Below are 14,363 nucleotides of genomic sequence, written 5' to 3' on the forward strand. Positions count from 1 at the left end.
CACCTTTCATCGCTGTCAATTTAATAGCCAGGCCAAGGGAGTTCCGAGAATTCTTCGCTCAGCACGAAAGTGACTCACGTCAACTGATTCCACCAGTTTCGTATTCGCGCTGACAAAAGGGGGTGAAATGAAGTGTTAAAAAAGCGCGATGCGTATCATCGAGAGTCGAAAACCATCTGCAAACCGGTCTTTTATTTTATTTATAAGTGTATTACAAATGAATTTCTGCTGGCAAAGAAAAAAGAAAGAAGAAGCTACGCCCTTTTTTTTTTTTTTTCAACTTGAAACGGATCAACTGAAAGGGCAAATCGGGGCATCAAACTAATCTCTTCAAACGCTTGAATGACATTCAATTTTTCGAGAATGAACCCTCCGGTTTGGCTTCGTGCCTAGAAAAAAACAAAAAACAAAAAATAATAAGGTTGAATGAGTTGTTTTTGTCATGTCTTTTTAACAAGCGAATCTTATATATTACCAGCGTGTGAGATCGAGACGTGGAATTTGATAACCCGAACAGTGTTTGCGCGGGTTGGTTTCGCTGACGGCCTCTAAAGCTCGCTCTTGGATCGTATCCAGCGCGTCACTATTCTCGCAAAGGAGCCTGGCCAGGGTCACATCTCGTATGGAGCTCAATTGCTCTGCATTCATATGCAAATGAGTGCCACTTTTCTCTTTTAGTTTCAACCTGTTCCGAGGCTGTTGTAGAATGTTTTTCAAATTTTACCTGGACTGAAACGGAGCAGCGGATCGCCGGTCTCGTACCAAAAACGATCGCCCCTTTTGGCTCGGACAAACTGGTCGGCAATGATGCAGCTGGCCGTCGGGCCCAGCAGTCCGTCGGCAAGAGGATTCTCGGCCAGCATTCCAGTGAAAAGGTCCAAGTGCGTCGCATCACTGTCGCATTATCAACACATTCCTTTACATTTCTCGGTTTTGAAAAGAACAAAGGCCTTCACTAGCGGAAAGAGAGACAAGTTTCTTACACGTAAAAGCGCTGGATGAGTTCCAGCGAGTGAGGACGGAAAAACTCTTTCATCTGCGTGAAATTGGCGGCAGGTGGCAGGTGGCATATCTCGCGCCATTTGTAGTACGGCGGAAGGCCGTGGTCCCGTCCGCGCTGGATGTTGAAGGCGAACAGGTCGAATCCGAATGAAGCGTCTTCTTGCTGGAACAGATGATTGGCCACCTGCAAACCAAGTATGAGACTGGTGTGTTCAATTCTCTTCAACATTTCATTTCATTGATTGATGTTTGACGTAGTACTTCTGCGGCAAATGAAGTGTGGATCGGCCTGGGATTCTGCGCAGCGCTGCCGCGGATCAGCTCGTCCACCTTACCGAATTGCCACATGGGAAACGGATTGTACAACATGGTATGCAATTGAGCAAACTCTGTGACGCCACTTCCAGCCTGTTCGAAAGCCACTAGATCCTGTACCGAAACAGCATTGAATCACCTTCTAAAAATCCATTTGTTTTCATTAGGTAGCACCTTAATCATGCTGTGGTAGAACCGGAAGGCGGCTGACGCAAAAGAATTGGCAACGCCGGCGTCGAGGTTATCGTCGTATCCGTGAAAGTAGCCCTCCTTCAATGGGTTCAACCCCAACGACTTGGTCAGCTTCTCGCCTGAATGAAGTAGCACAAATGCGTCGTGATTTCTTTGTTGTTTTTGTTGTAACAGTGGGATCAACTCGTTTGTAGGACTTCAGTGTTTTTTAAACGTACCGAGCAGAAGCGGAACGAATTCGTTGTAGACGACGTGCTGCATTTCAGCAATGACGACACGTCGACTCTCTTGGTACAGACGCTCGTCGCTCCAATGACCGTTGATTTTGATGAAGAAGTCGGTGACGCGGTTGTGTTCTCGCATCCATATCTGATTCATGTTCGTCAAGCCGATGAATTCGTTCACTCGGAGGTCACCTGTTTGTATGGATTATTCATTTGTCCCGTCATTGACTTAATCCGTTTGGCTAATGATAGGAACCTGAACGGAAGCAGGGCGTGTTGGCTTCCAGCATTTCGGGACGGTTACAGCCGTCCTTAGGGTCTTTGGATCGGAGTAACATGTAACGGCCGTCCGGCTCGGTGGGCGATTTCATGTAACCTCCGTCAACGTCACGAAGTCCGTGTTCGTCCTTTTCCGTTGTAGAGTAAATATTGGACAAGTCGATGTAAGAAGACGCTTGATTCATCTGTTCTCTCACGCCTTTAGTAATCCAATTATTAAACGGCAACATCGATCAAACAAAAACATATTCAAACTCGTCGATTGAATTACCAATTTGACACTGGGGAGCGGGAGCCGAACGGACAAAGTCCATGCACATGAGACCTTTCTCCTTATAAAACGGATCGTTGCTCTTCAGTTCCAACGAGAAACATTCCGGATGACGTTCTTCGGCCCCGCAACACGGAATGGCACTACGGTTAGCACCTGCATTTTATTTATTTATTTTTTTAAATTCAAAATCAATCACGACTTTCAATTAAAAATGTAATTTTTTTTTTAGACAGACCTTTGTAGGCGGCAATGTTGCTGAAATCGTGATCGAGGAAATGAGCAAAATGGACAAAGAGCATCGACAGTCTGGGCTCATCATATTGATTGGTTGCGTTTTGCATGCAAATGCTGACTTGACGTCCAGGCGGATGAATTCCGGTCGGGAAAGACGGATACGGTTTAGAGAATCCGTCTTCGTACTCAGCCGGCAACATACGCCGAAATGGCTGCAGGGCAGCTCCCCAGTGTTGGTGCTGTAAATTATTACACATACCGTCCATCCAACGGTATTTATCTTTTGCCGAGCATTTAAATCCGCCAAACGGTGAATGGCCTTCGCCACATTGCGGCCATTGTTCCTGTAAGAAGCGCCAATCGGATTTCCTTAGAGTTTCCAATTCGATTTGATGGTCTTTGAGGCAACGCAGAGTGCTTTCGGCCATGACACCCGATTGGATCCAGTCAACGGCTTCTTCGTTCAGGGCTGTCGACATTTGGTGGTAAAAAGCCGGACCTTTAGGCTCCACTAGAGTCTCTTCCATCGTCTTCCGGCGGTTCACTTCATTCCAACCTTGGCTGTTGCATTCCTTCAGCAGGTCCATGTCGACAGTTGGAGTCGGTGCTTCCCAAGAAGCCATATCTTTTTCTTTGAATTCTCTTGAACGACCTGAGCAACAACATGTTTTGTTGTTTTGGAAGTAAAGGCGGGTTGGGGGGGGGGGGAAAGGTAGCACACATTTTTAATTTAGAAAACTAGAGAATTGATTAAACAAAAAATATTAAAACCTTTTTTAATAGGGAAGGAGACTTGCAAAAGCGAATGCTCCACATTGAGGTCAATTGGCGTGTCATCCGTGGGTAGAGTGCTGCCACCGCCATCAGCTGGGTCATTGTCGACAACAAATATATAGACAGTGGCAACTATCAAGCTGATGGCTACCCTATAATGCGACAAAACACAATGAATCAAACATTGGTCCTGTTAACTCACAAACTGAAATTTGAACTCACAAAACAACGCTGAAAGTAGCTAATTTGCAATTACGACGGCTGGCCAGGCTCTTTTTCATGCGGCTGTAGTGGCTGTAAGTGGGTGCCGTTTCTTCTGTGTAGCCGCACAATGGATCCAGCTCAGACATGGCGGCTGGCACTTGATGCTGTTTAGCGAAAACGATTAAAATTGTTGAAACGGCGAATTTCAGGAACAGCTATTTCGTGAAGATGTGATGCGCATCAGTTCTGTTGGCCGACTGGCCGTCTGACGGACAAATGAAACCTTTTCATGGGTGAAACGAAGCAGAACCGGATACCAACAAGGAATTATAAGTCTACCTTCCTGTCTTTTTGTTTCATCCTTCTACTTTTCCTAATGGGATGAAGCCCGTCGCGTGCAATAGACACGGTGAGCTACAGCAAAAGACAGGAGGGAGTTGAAACGTAACCTATCCTGATGCTTTACACTCACTCTTCTTGAGTTTCCGTGCATTTTGGCATACTCAACGAGAAAATTAAATATTACAAATTCTAGAATATTGGAATTTTATTATGTTATGTTTTTATCCGAAATTTACAAAAAGGAAAAAATGAAATTCATCACTCGTATGAAAAATGGAGAAATAAAAAATTATATAACTTGTTGTGCAAAATAAGACGTTAAATGTGTTTGAGAGGGGAGGGGCTAAGATAAGCTACAACTGTTGCTAGAAGAAGACGTTGTTGCGTTTGCAGTAGGGGTTGGCGTCTGTTCACCCCTTTGTAGGGCGAGGGCCAACATCCGGTCGGCTTCCTCTTGCTGGTGAGCGGTAAGGGGGGCCTGATCTTGCAACGACGCTTGCATAGCCCGAGCTAGAGCTTCGTCTTCACTCTGTTAAAATAAAATAACCAATAATTTTCCTGCACGTTTCTTTGAAGGGATTATCAAATTAATAACGTACCAGATTTCCTTGAACGGTGGCAACAGCAAACGCTCTGGGGAGATTAGTAGTACGAGCAACACTAGCGCTGGCTTTATTGCTAGTGTTATGCGGTTTAGAAGGGCCGCTTCGTTTTGTGAAAATATCCGAACCGCTGGCTGCGCGGGCTAAAGCAGCCTCTCTGCATTCCAAGAAATGGGAATATTAGTAACCAAATATGAAGCAAAAATGCAAAACAAACATCACCTGGCTCTGTCAGCAGGGTTATTTTCTTTGCAGTTATGATCAATGGCATGCCTGTGCCTTAAGCAAAAATTCATTTTACACTGGTCACACACCACTGGGATCACTTCTTTCTTTTTGCAGCCTTTTAAAGTACAATGATTTCCAAAAACCTAAGATTTGAGTAAATAAACAAAAACAAACAAGATTTTTATATGAAGGCAAAATAATTCCTTTACAAAACATCAACTACCTTTCTCTTTTGTTTTGCGGGGTCAGACTGACAATCACGATCTATGTGGTCACCAACTGCAATGTCGGGAGCTTCACCTCTTTTCCACGGGACAGGTTTACTGCATAGAGGGCACACTGGTACCTGGATATCTTTTTTGTATGATGATTGACATTTATGCAACTCATATCTGATATGGTCTTTGCTGCAATGAAACAAATACAACCTGTTTTTAAAATGCACTGTTAAATATTAAGGCAAAAAACTTACCAGAATGTTTGTTCACAAGCATCACATTGCATAGGCAGAAAATCTACCAAGAGAACAAGATAAGGTTATCTATTTGTATGTGTTAAAAGAAAGCTTGCTAAAGGGTACAAGAAAGTATGTCAAAGCTATGTACCTAATTGATTACAAGTTTTCTCTGAACAGTGCTTTCCTAAATGAGGAAATTCCATGGTTCTTGATGACAACCAAAAGGACCACTGATGGGAAAACGTATGAGATATTCACGGCCTTCTTTGCAGTCTATATACTCAGACAGTTTCACAATTCTCAGTTCTAGCTTGAACAATCTAGAGAAGTCCGAATCGTGACGCATCAAAAAAGTACACATTCATTTCTTTCATTGAAATTCTCAAACACAACAGTGAGAACGTTGTCTGCTATAACAATCGTGAATTCGCGGTTGCCCAATATAAAAGGATTATTTTATATATTTATTTAAAACTATACGTGCTCATTATGTTGAATAAAAAAGTGTTTAAAAAACTTTAATACAAAATTAATTTGATGTCACTTATTTAATGATTAAAAATTTATTATTTACTCTTATTCTAGCCTAATGTTGCAACCTGCAGTTTATCAGGCCGGCGTCATATTAGATGTGAGCGTGTGCGAGAAATATTAAATTAAATTGTTCTTAAACTTTCTTAGATAACCTCCACATTTACGTTAGAGCAGAAAAAAATATCGTCATGGACATCATCGATAAAATGTACCAACACTACGAAGTTCTGAATGACGCGAAAGATGATATTGGGAAGGTACTACATGTTGCTTAAAACAGATCTTGCTTAGACAGATATTGTCAGCTATAAGTTTATTTTGTTTTGAAATTTAGCATAGGAAAGAGTATGAGGAGATATTGGGTGCAGTCAAAGGCTCAGATAAAGAGAAGAAACTAGCTTCACAATTTATTGCAAAATTTGCCAAGTCCTTCCCTGACATGGAGAATGAAACAATTGATGCCATGTTTGACCTGTGTGAGGATGATGATGTACTGGTATGTACAGATCATTATCACTTTGCTTTGATTGCCTGAATTTCAGATTTTTTGTCTTGACCATTTAGATTCGGAAGCAAGCAATCAAAGATCTTGTCACCGTTTGCAAGGATAACAAGGGAGCTGTGCGAAAGATTGCTTACGCCCTTGCTCAAATTCTTCAATCAGAAGATAATTCAGAAGTCACCGCTGTGCACAATTCAATTGCAGCATTATATCAAATTGATCCCGCTGGTAAAGAGCTTTTTGTAATTTATTTTGGTATTTATGTCTGATTTGTTTTGTATATTTAGCCACCATAGAAGCATTGTTCTCTGAATTGGCTGAAGATAATGAAATAATGAGAGAACGAACACTTAAAATGCTTGCATTGAAGCTTAGAAGTCTTGAAACTGGTGTCATGAAGCCAGAAGTGAAAGAATTGTTGATTAAGGAATGCAAGAAAATTTTACAGGTAAACATTTTTATTATTGGGTAATTATGATTGTTATCACACCTTACCTATCTAGGATGTGACAGCAGATGAATTTGTTTTAGTCATGGCCATCCTTGGGCAATGTAAAATAGCTGACACAGTGAGTGGCCAGCAACAATTGGTGGATCTTGTTGCTGAACAGTGTAATTTTACCCAAGTTTTCAATCCTTCTGACCAAGAACACCTAGACCGTATCATTATATGTATCAAACATGCTTTACCTTATTTTTCGGTAATAATGTATACTACTTGCAGACTAGAATGTGTGGACTAACTGGTGGCTTTATTGTAGACTCAGGTGAAATCGACTGCATTTGTTTCATTCATCTGTGACCAAGTTTTGCCGCATCGTAATGAAATCGGGCAAAGTGAACAAAAACTGGATATTTTCAAGTTGCTTGCGGAACTGAGCTCAAACTGTGGCCCCCTAGATCCGGCTGTGGATCGTATCCAAATCGTATATGATACTCTTTTGGTATTAGTACTAAAGTAGTCATAAAATACTGAATCTTAAAGATTAACCGTAATTGTTTACCTAGGAGTATATGCCTCTTCCACCGCCCGTAACCGAAGAAACTAACGGTGCCGGATCTACGAACGAAACCGAGATTCGCTTAGAGTTTACATTTGTGGAGTCGTTAATCTTTGTTTTCCATCAGTTGGCTCGTCAAAACCGGGAGTTCTTGACGGAGAATGCAGACCGCATAAAAGATTTTCGCTCTAGGTATGCAATCGTTGGCTTATTGACGTACTTTCAAAATATTCAATATGCATACTTTTGTTGGCAGGTTGCAATATTTCGCACGGGGAGTCCAAGGCTACATGAAGAAGTTGCGGGAATCATTGCAAGATAAAGGTGTCGACCAACTGAAAGACGAGGAAAGTCGAATTAAGGTTACCGCCTTGAGAACTACCTCCAACATCAACTCTATTATTCGCGACCTTTTCCGGAATCCTCCCTCCTACAAAGCGATGGTAACCTTGTCATTCAAACCTACAAACGCGTCACAAGTAAGTTCAACAATTAAAAAGAATTGCATGCGATGTGGTTTGGTTTGACGATTGATTTTGCTCTCTTAGGCAGCTAAGCATGCAGCAGCCGTTGCCAGCGGTAATGACGCCACATCAGAAGCGGTAGGAGTTGCGAAACGTCACGCACCCATAACATTTGAAAGTTCGCCCCCTAAAGTTCGCGCCAACCCAGATAATCGTAACAGACAGCCATATGTTGTTCCAACTGGCAAATTTAGTGCCAACGTGTCCCATGGGGCAGGTAAATTTATCTGAATGTTCGCTTAGCACTTTCACACAATATTAATTCTGATTTGCACTTTAGATACTCGTCCTCGCGGTCGCGGTGGGTACAGGGGAGGGCGAGGGTTTCGGCGGGGAGGGTACTAAATTACTAGAATCCCCTATCCCCTTTCACGTCTGGTAGTGATCATGCATTTCCTTCTTCCCCTTTCCTACTTTAACCCGGAAGCGCCCTGTTTTCATCTTATTCATTTCAAAATGGTAACCACGAAGCGGTCGGTAAACTAAAGAGAAATCTGATATTGTGGGTCGGTGACGGGACGGACTATGTACGTTGGGAAAAAAAAGCTTCAATCTCGCCAAATGCCCTGTGGATGTTGATTTTGACATACAACTTGCAGTTTTTTGATACATTTGTCATTTACTTAATGTTTCAGATTTCCAACAGGTTTTCGGCGTTGCGACATGTTAATGCCTGTTTCATTATTCTGTCTAGAGTTGCGGTTGGCGGTAGAAGTGGTTAACATGACTTGCTGGAAGGTTCCGTGCCTGTTTGGTTATTTTTATTTTTTCAAAGATAGTTAACACACTTTCATTTTCATTCAGAAGCTGAACCCAATTGCACATCACAAGTCATTAATAACTCTTTACAAAATTTTGAATATTTTTAGGTATAAAGCCGATGAGGCTGCAACTCATTGTTTCGGTAAAAAGAGATGAAGTTTATATTTCTTACGCAGTGTCCGTCCCTGAACCCGTAAACACAACTTAGGTCCTGCTATTGTTTGTCATCCCTAATCTCGTCATTAATAAAGACAACGATACATTTAGCACTGAAGGTTATTTACCGTGGTTAAAACACAGTGAGTTGTATAATCACAGAGGACGGAGACTTCAGATCTCCGGGCACTATTATTATCATTATTATTATATATTTATTTGTCTTCAACCGTTCGTGTTGGTTGTCTGATCGTCGGCGATGGCTAGTGAATTGGTAAGTCAGTATTAATGTGGCATAAAATGTTTACAGATTATTAATTTTGATTGGGTGCCTTCCTTGGGTCGTATCGTTTTACAAAACTGTTCTGCGAGTCCAAACAGTTCGCCCTTAATTTAGAAAGAGAAGCAGTGAGTGATTAAACATTACTCGTAGCTCAACGGTTGAGCAATGGCGAAAAGTGCTGAAGAAGTAGGCTTCGATTCCCGACAGAGTTAATATAAAATAGATCATACAAAGCTTATATGCTTGTACAGATAATTCCGCATTGTATGTTAAAGATCTTCTTAGGTGAAGAAAGAGGTGTTGTTGAATCCATCAACAGAATGTTTATGGATCAATGGTTATATCGTCTTCATAATGAATAGAAGGTCAGTGGTTCGAGCCCCATGAGAGTGAACTGGTTGAACTAAACATGATTTATGTTGATGATTCGTGTTTTCGTTACCGTTTACGACTGAAAATAATGACAAAATTTTTCGCTCTACACAATTAATATTATTTATAAGTGTCCACATGTTGCAACTACATTATATAGAAATACAGTCAAATTGTAAACATAATTCATGGCTCTATGGTTGAGCATTGGTGTGGAATGCCGATAGTCTAGGTTCGATTCCCGACATGGTCAAAATGCTAAATGGTTTCAAATAAGTCAATGAATCATATTCGCGCAGCGTAAGCACTTCCAATTAGTGTATAATCCTGAAATATCTCAAGATAAATGCGAAATAAGACCAGGATTACAATAGCGTTTAAACAGTCAGATACTTTTTATGTACAACTTCACCTAGGTACAGCAATGTGCAAGAGCAGTAGATTGCATTACAATATCAATTGTAGCTCAATGGTAGAGCATTGAATGTATAAGCTAAAGGTAGTGGGTTCGATCCCCAAGCAGCACATGTTGAATAAATGAGTTCTTAATTAGAAAGTCTCATTAAGTGCAAATCAAATTCATACGTGCGAAGTATATGAAACTAGGATAAAAATCTATGTTGAAATTCAAATCGAAGTTCATACATGAAATGAATTTACACAAAATTAGAATTTTTAAATATTTGTATTGTTTAAGTAGTAGTTAGTAGTTTAAGGTAATGCCTCAATTGAATTTGAATCCCCGGGGAGATTACCCGGGGCGTGGCTAAGAGAAGCCGGAAGAGGATGGAAGGTATCGGACAAGTTTTTACGTGAGCGATTAACCGTTAATTCGGATTTGTGGGTAGCCTCTTCGCCCTCCAATGATATCATAGAACTTGAGGACCCCCACGTCCCCTTTCCGGACAGCGCACTCACAACCTTTGCTGCTGATCACAGTAGGGGCATGACCCCCTACGGGCTTATCATAAGTCAAGGGGAAACGGGGCCACAGAAAAGAAGGGAGCCCAGATATACACTTCAATTTATAAAAATAACTTATTTTATCTTCGAGATGAATCATCGACTAAAGGTTAGCGTTCTTCGAAATTTCCACATGCGCTTCCAACTGTTTTCATTTTAAAATTTCGTTTAACTTGATGCCTCTTTTGATTCAGTATGATTATTAACCTATATAAAGGAAACTAAACATGGATCAATATAAAAAAGTGTTTCTATCAATTTGTATTTTCAATAGGTAATTCAATAGTATTACCTTTCATTCTGGGGAACTCTCGACATCGTGCAACTGAAAGTGCTAAACCTCATGCAAAACACCCGATCCAATTGATATACTAGTACGTACCGCGCTATTCACGGAAGCATGGTTTAACAGTTTTCAGTGCCTCTTGTGGAGATAGATGTCATTCTATGAAATGCCATCTGTCAGTACCGTTACGCAGCGTCCAAAGCTGTTCCTTTAAGTTAAAAAAAAAAAAAGGTTTAACTACGAGTAAAGAAACACTAAATTAACAAATGGCAAAAAAGGGTATATAGGATGTCCATAACCTGTTTTTCCATTGCACATTCGTACATTTCGCGGACTATGCTTGTGATGAGGATAAAGGATTAATTTCCCGTTCGGAAACGCTTCAAATGGATGGCTTCGGATGGCGACCACACATTGAATTTCTTGGTGTCTCTTAATTGCTTCTTACATTAGGTCTATACCTAAGGTTATGAAAAATTGGAACTCACGAAAAAATATAAAGAAAAAATTTACCAGGCATCCTCAGCCTCCAGTCGTTCAAAAGAGGTAAAGATGTTAAGGCATTCCTCTAACTTAAGAAACAGCTTTTTGGCATTTACCCTTTTCTGTGACGACGCGTTTTCGTCATCGTAGCTAACTCCTTAACAGCAGGGTCCTATTCGCAAGGTAGTAACTTTTTGATGTCAATTTGAATAATAAAGGCAAAATTATTACCTAGGAATATCGAAGTTACCGGCAAGCGTAATTGGCTTTCCATTTTTCTTCATTTTTCCAAGTCTCGAATTTCCGCTCAAGTTGACGAGTTGGCGAAGCTTTTACAACAGAATCTATCCTTCGAACTCCAAACTAGGAAGTTCATAGCCGTTTTCGTATGGCATATCGCCATCTTCGGTGTCCATTTTACTTTCACCGACGGTAGATTTTTAGACGATATATCTGTGATAACATCCGATGACAGTCCTGTCAGAACCTGGTAATCTGACGTTTTTAGATAACGTTTTATACGTGTCACTTGGTATCGGTATAATTGATCACGATCCATTCCTTCGCGAGCCCCTTGAAACATGAAGCGAACATCGATTATGCAACCGTGGCCGTAACTATTCCTTGTTTTCTCTCCTTTTTACGCACAAGTACACGGTTGAAGGACACCGGCTACAATTGTGTGATAGGCTGGAATTCCGCAGAGCTTAGATAAGGCTTCAATCTAAACTGGGATTGTACCCATTTCTGTACAAAAATCACTCGATAGCTCATAGCCTTCTGCACAGAGTCTAAGGAGTCGGATAAAACCCAATTGGTCTTTCTTTTTTAGACTAGCATTAGCAGCGATAATTATAAAATCGAGTCAAAGATAACCGGGACCTTGTTGCATTCCGGATACGCCAAGGTCAACTTCAACATACCATGAAAGGGTTCTACTGTTATAGAATCGTTCGGTTTATGATAATTTTCCCAACGTTCACGTGCTACTTCCTGAAAAAGACAAGCAAGTTATAAAGATAAACGATTTGAACGAAAGGTACCATGGGAAAGAATAAGCTACCGCATCTGAACGTCCGTCAGCGTCCTGAGTTGAATGTAAGGCTTCTTCAAAATCCGATTCAAACTTTGGTATAAACCGTCAATTATCCTTGAGGTAGGTAATTACTGTGAATCATGTTGCTGGTATTCTGAAAAATGCGGCCGACTTTATAAATGTATTATTGATAAGATAAAAACCTCGTTTTTTTATGCAAGTAAACAGCATACCTTGTTGGTGTTGGCTAGACCCACAATGCTTTTAAGCGGTGTTTGAGACATTTTGCAATTTCACGTTCATTGCCTAGTGGATTCTCCGCACAATATCGCTCTTCCAAAAAGTACCGTTGAATGGGTGGAGTATTTGACATCAACTAAAACGTCAGACATTACTACTAACGTAGATTTAAGTTATAAACGATTTAGCCTACTTGCAACACGTCTTACTTGCAATAGGTCGTTCATAAAACAAGTTTAGGCCAGATTTTGAGCACATGAAGAACTGGTCGAACGGAACGGAAACTTGAAGAACCTCCATCGTAATGGCGACTAAATAATTTCAAAGAATGGAAGAAAAAAAAACGAAAGTTATTTCAACGCAATATAATGTGTGAACTTAAGTTCTTACGGTGAGGAATAAGATGCCCCTCTAGTTGACCTGTAATATGATAAAGTGCAGCACCAATTGGCGGAATATACTTAATATCCGTAAACGTCTAATACTACCGATTTAAATATGGTGTCTTTCGCGTCGATGTTCCAATCTCATTTTGTCTTACAGCACCCAAAGTTTGGTTTTCTATTAGACTAAGTTCCTGGATTGATTGCTTTTTCATAGGTTATTCTTCTTAAGCTTGATTGCTTGATTTCAATCACAGGTGTATGTTGGTACTTTCAGGAATTTCAATGTCACGAAAGAACTTTTACAACAGTTTCTGATACAAAATACATTTAGCTATTTGGTGAACTGATTTTGGAAAAAAATTCTTTCATTTTACCATGAGTATCTCTTTGCAAAATTTTTAGCATGTGTTTTAACAGTCTCCGCTCTAAAGATATTGGCCAATTTAAGCTCTGTCGAGTAGATTTCCACCCACAGATAACTGGTCAGCATTCCATGATCTGCAGTCTAAAAATATAAAAAATGAACATTAATTTCGATAGTTTTTTAACTAACCAGAAATACCTTTTGAGCTATTGGTTCCTGCCCAGGAGCAAATTGGTACCACTGGACTAGTAACTTTCTTACTGGTTGAGGTAGTGAAGCAAAAACAATCTTCTGTCAAATGCTCTTTTATTTCCATGGTAGGCCTATTTCTATTTTTAAAAAATTAAATATTCAAATAAACTGACAAAATTTTATAAACTTTCTCTTCATAATACAAAAAAATTAAGTATCTTCTCCTACCAAGTATCACTCATCACCCAGAACTTAGTCTGTCAAGTCTTTGATCAGACCACAGACTACGAAGTAAAGACCGCTATCATCGCCATTAGGCTGAGAGAAATCAAGTAGGCGATGCTTGGTCTTACCGCTAGGGGCGCGGGAGTATACTTTCTGAAATTTTTCAACTTTTTCTAATGTTAGTACTGAATACGTGCTTCACACACACGTATTGGCGGGAATTTTATTTAACTTTACGTCATCAACCGTACACCTTAATTTTCTAGATCCCCTTCCTGTATCCGGTGAATTATTTCAAAATTTTATTCTAATTCTTTGGTATGGTAATAAAATTATACATTTACCCCCTCTTTTCCCTATTTTTAACATGTATGCACGATGGGAACACATCTGAAAATTTTTTTCCCCGACCCGGGATCTGACCCGGGTTTTCATGACCCGGGCCACAGCCCTACCATGGTCTATAAACTGGAGGTCTACGGACTGTCGTCTGCTAGACCCGATTTTGACGATTCGTCTGCTAATTTTTGAAGCAAAAATCCGGGCATCCACTAGAGGCGCTGACTGTCCGCATCAGTCATCAAATTACATTGGTAAGCCCGCGGAAAATAAGAAATTATGCTTAAACATTTTGGTTTCAACTTAATTTTTGTATTACATCTGGATATCTTACACTGTGTAAATCGATACACTGATATTGCACATTAATAAACATTTTACACAACCAATTTTGACATTTTGCGGTGTTTTTGTTGCTTTTCTTTCAATTTTTGCTGAGCCTCATTCTTGAAGCGCTTGGATTCGATGTGATAGCGGAATGCAACGTATTCATAGATAAGAAAAGATATAACTTCAGCTCGATGCTCCTTGCAGCATATGGGAAGAAGACTAAGGCCGTCACCAACAATTTTCTTGATAACAAGCTCA

At 40.4% G+C, this 14,363-nt stretch overlaps 3 protein-coding genes, 1 long non-coding RNA gene and 1 other non-coding gene across 5 annotated transcripts; 1 reads left to right on the forward strand and 4 right to left on the reverse strand.

Annotated features, from left to right (window-relative positions):
* Positions 1 to 160: 160 nt before the first annotated feature.
* On the reverse strand, positions 161 to 3,956 carry LOC116925067 (peroxidasin homolog). The gene is made up of 12 exons (XM_045175655.1): positions 3,517 to 3,956; positions 3,292 to 3,446; positions 2,522 to 3,172; positions 2,284 to 2,439; positions 1,990 to 2,211; positions 1,728 to 1,925; positions 1,492 to 1,628; positions 1,264 to 1,431; positions 984 to 1,186; positions 725 to 894; positions 476 to 638; positions 161 to 389 (listed from the first exon to the last, which is right to left on the reverse strand). Exons 1-12 carry the CDS (start codon positions 3,642 to 3,644, stop codon positions 350 to 352), a joined length of 2,391 nt encoding a protein of 796 aa, XP_045031590.1. The 5' UTR covers positions 3,645 to 3,956; the 3' UTR covers positions 161 to 349.
* A 71-nt stretch (positions 3,957 to 4,027) lies between these two features.
* On the reverse strand, positions 4,028 to 5,520 carry LOC116925069 (AN1-type zinc finger protein 2A). Its single transcript, XM_032931692.2, has 6 exons — positions 5,276 to 5,520; positions 5,143 to 5,185; positions 4,894 to 5,077; positions 4,665 to 4,813; positions 4,440 to 4,599; positions 4,028 to 4,369 (listed from the first exon to the last, which is right to left on the reverse strand). Exons 1-6 carry the CDS (start codon positions 5,328 to 5,330, stop codon positions 4,184 to 4,186), a joined length of 777 nt encoding a protein of 258 aa, XP_032787583.2. The 5' UTR covers positions 5,331 to 5,520; the 3' UTR covers positions 4,028 to 4,183.
* Positions 5,521 to 5,725: 205 nt separating this feature from the next.
* Positions 5,726 to 8,716, forward strand: LOC116925068 (apoptosis inhibitor 5). The gene is made up of 10 exons (XM_032931691.2): positions 5,726 to 5,918; positions 5,996 to 6,157; positions 6,226 to 6,391; positions 6,451 to 6,611; positions 6,667 to 6,864; positions 6,925 to 7,107; positions 7,172 to 7,356; positions 7,421 to 7,643; positions 7,713 to 7,905; positions 7,969 to 8,716. Exons 1-10 carry the CDS (start codon positions 5,850 to 5,852, stop codon positions 8,031 to 8,033), a joined length of 1,605 nt encoding a protein of 534 aa, XP_032787582.1. The 5' UTR covers positions 5,726 to 5,849; the 3' UTR covers positions 8,034 to 8,716.
* Positions 8,717 to 11,220: 2,504 nt separating this feature from the next.
* On the reverse strand, positions 11,221 to 12,569 carry LOC116924310. The gene is made up of 3 exons (XR_006648051.1): positions 12,479 to 12,569; positions 12,057 to 12,183; positions 11,221 to 11,986 (listed from the first exon to the last, which is right to left on the reverse strand). It is a non-coding gene; the product is annotated as a ubiquitin carboxyl-terminal hydrolase 15 (transcript).
* A 420-nt stretch (positions 12,570 to 12,989) lies between these two features.
* Positions 12,990 to 13,583, reverse strand: LOC123466416. Its single transcript, XR_006647930.1, has 3 exons — positions 13,440 to 13,583; positions 13,218 to 13,348; positions 12,990 to 13,160 (listed from the first exon to the last, which is right to left on the reverse strand). It is a non-coding gene; the product is annotated as an uncharacterized LOC123466416 (long non-coding RNA).
* Positions 13,584 to 14,363: the final 780 nt, after the last annotated feature.

Source organism: Daphnia magna, linkage group LG6 (genome assembly GCF_020631705.1).
Source record: "Daphnia magna isolate NIES linkage group LG6, ASM2063170v1.1, whole genome shotgun sequence".
In the NCBI taxonomy this organism is placed as follows: domain Eukaryota; kingdom Metazoa; phylum Arthropoda; class Branchiopoda; order Diplostraca; family Daphniidae; genus Daphnia; species Daphnia magna.

What these genes read in the sequence shown, in the direction of transcription:
- LOC116925067 (XM_045175655.1), bottom strand. Translation starts at nt 3,644, where the DNA reads ATGTCTGAGCTGGATCCATTGTGCGGCTACACAGAAGAAACGGCACCC. An exon ending in CAACATTGCCGCCTACAAAG is followed by an intron (nt 2,440 to 2,521) that starts GTCTGTCTAAAA and finishes AATAAAATGCAG; the next exon opens with GTGCTAACCGTAGTGCCATT. An exon ending in CTCATCCAGCGCTTTTACGT is followed by an intron (nt 895 to 983) that starts GTAAGAAACTTG and finishes ATAATGCGACAG; the next exon opens with TGATGCGACGCACTTGGACC.
- LOC116925068 (XM_032931691.2), top strand. Translation starts at nt 5,850, where the DNA reads ATGGACATCATCGATAAAATGTACCAACACTACGAAGTTCTGAATGAC. An exon ending in CGAAAGATGATATTGGGAAG is followed by an intron (nt 5,919 to 5,995) that starts GTACTACATGTT and finishes TTTGAAATTTAG; the next exon opens with CATAGGAAAGAGTATGAGGA. An exon ending in ATGCTTTACCTTATTTTTCG is followed by an intron (nt 6,865 to 6,924) that starts GTAATAATGTAT and finishes GCTTTATTGTAG; the next exon opens with ACTCAGGTGAAATCGACTGC.
- LOC116925069 (XM_032931692.2), bottom strand. Translation starts at nt 5,330, where the DNA reads ATGGAATTTCCTCATTTAGGAAAGCACTGTTCAGAGAAAACTTGTAAT. An exon ending in GAAAACTTGTAATCAATTAG is followed by an intron (nt 5,186 to 5,275) that starts GTACATAGCTTT and finishes TTCTCTTGGTAG; the next exon opens with ATTTTCTGCCTATGCAATGT. An exon ending in GCTTGTGAACAAACATTCTG is followed by an intron (nt 5,078 to 5,142) that starts GTAAGTTTTTTG and finishes GTTTCATTGCAG; the next exon opens with CAAAGACCATATCAGATATG.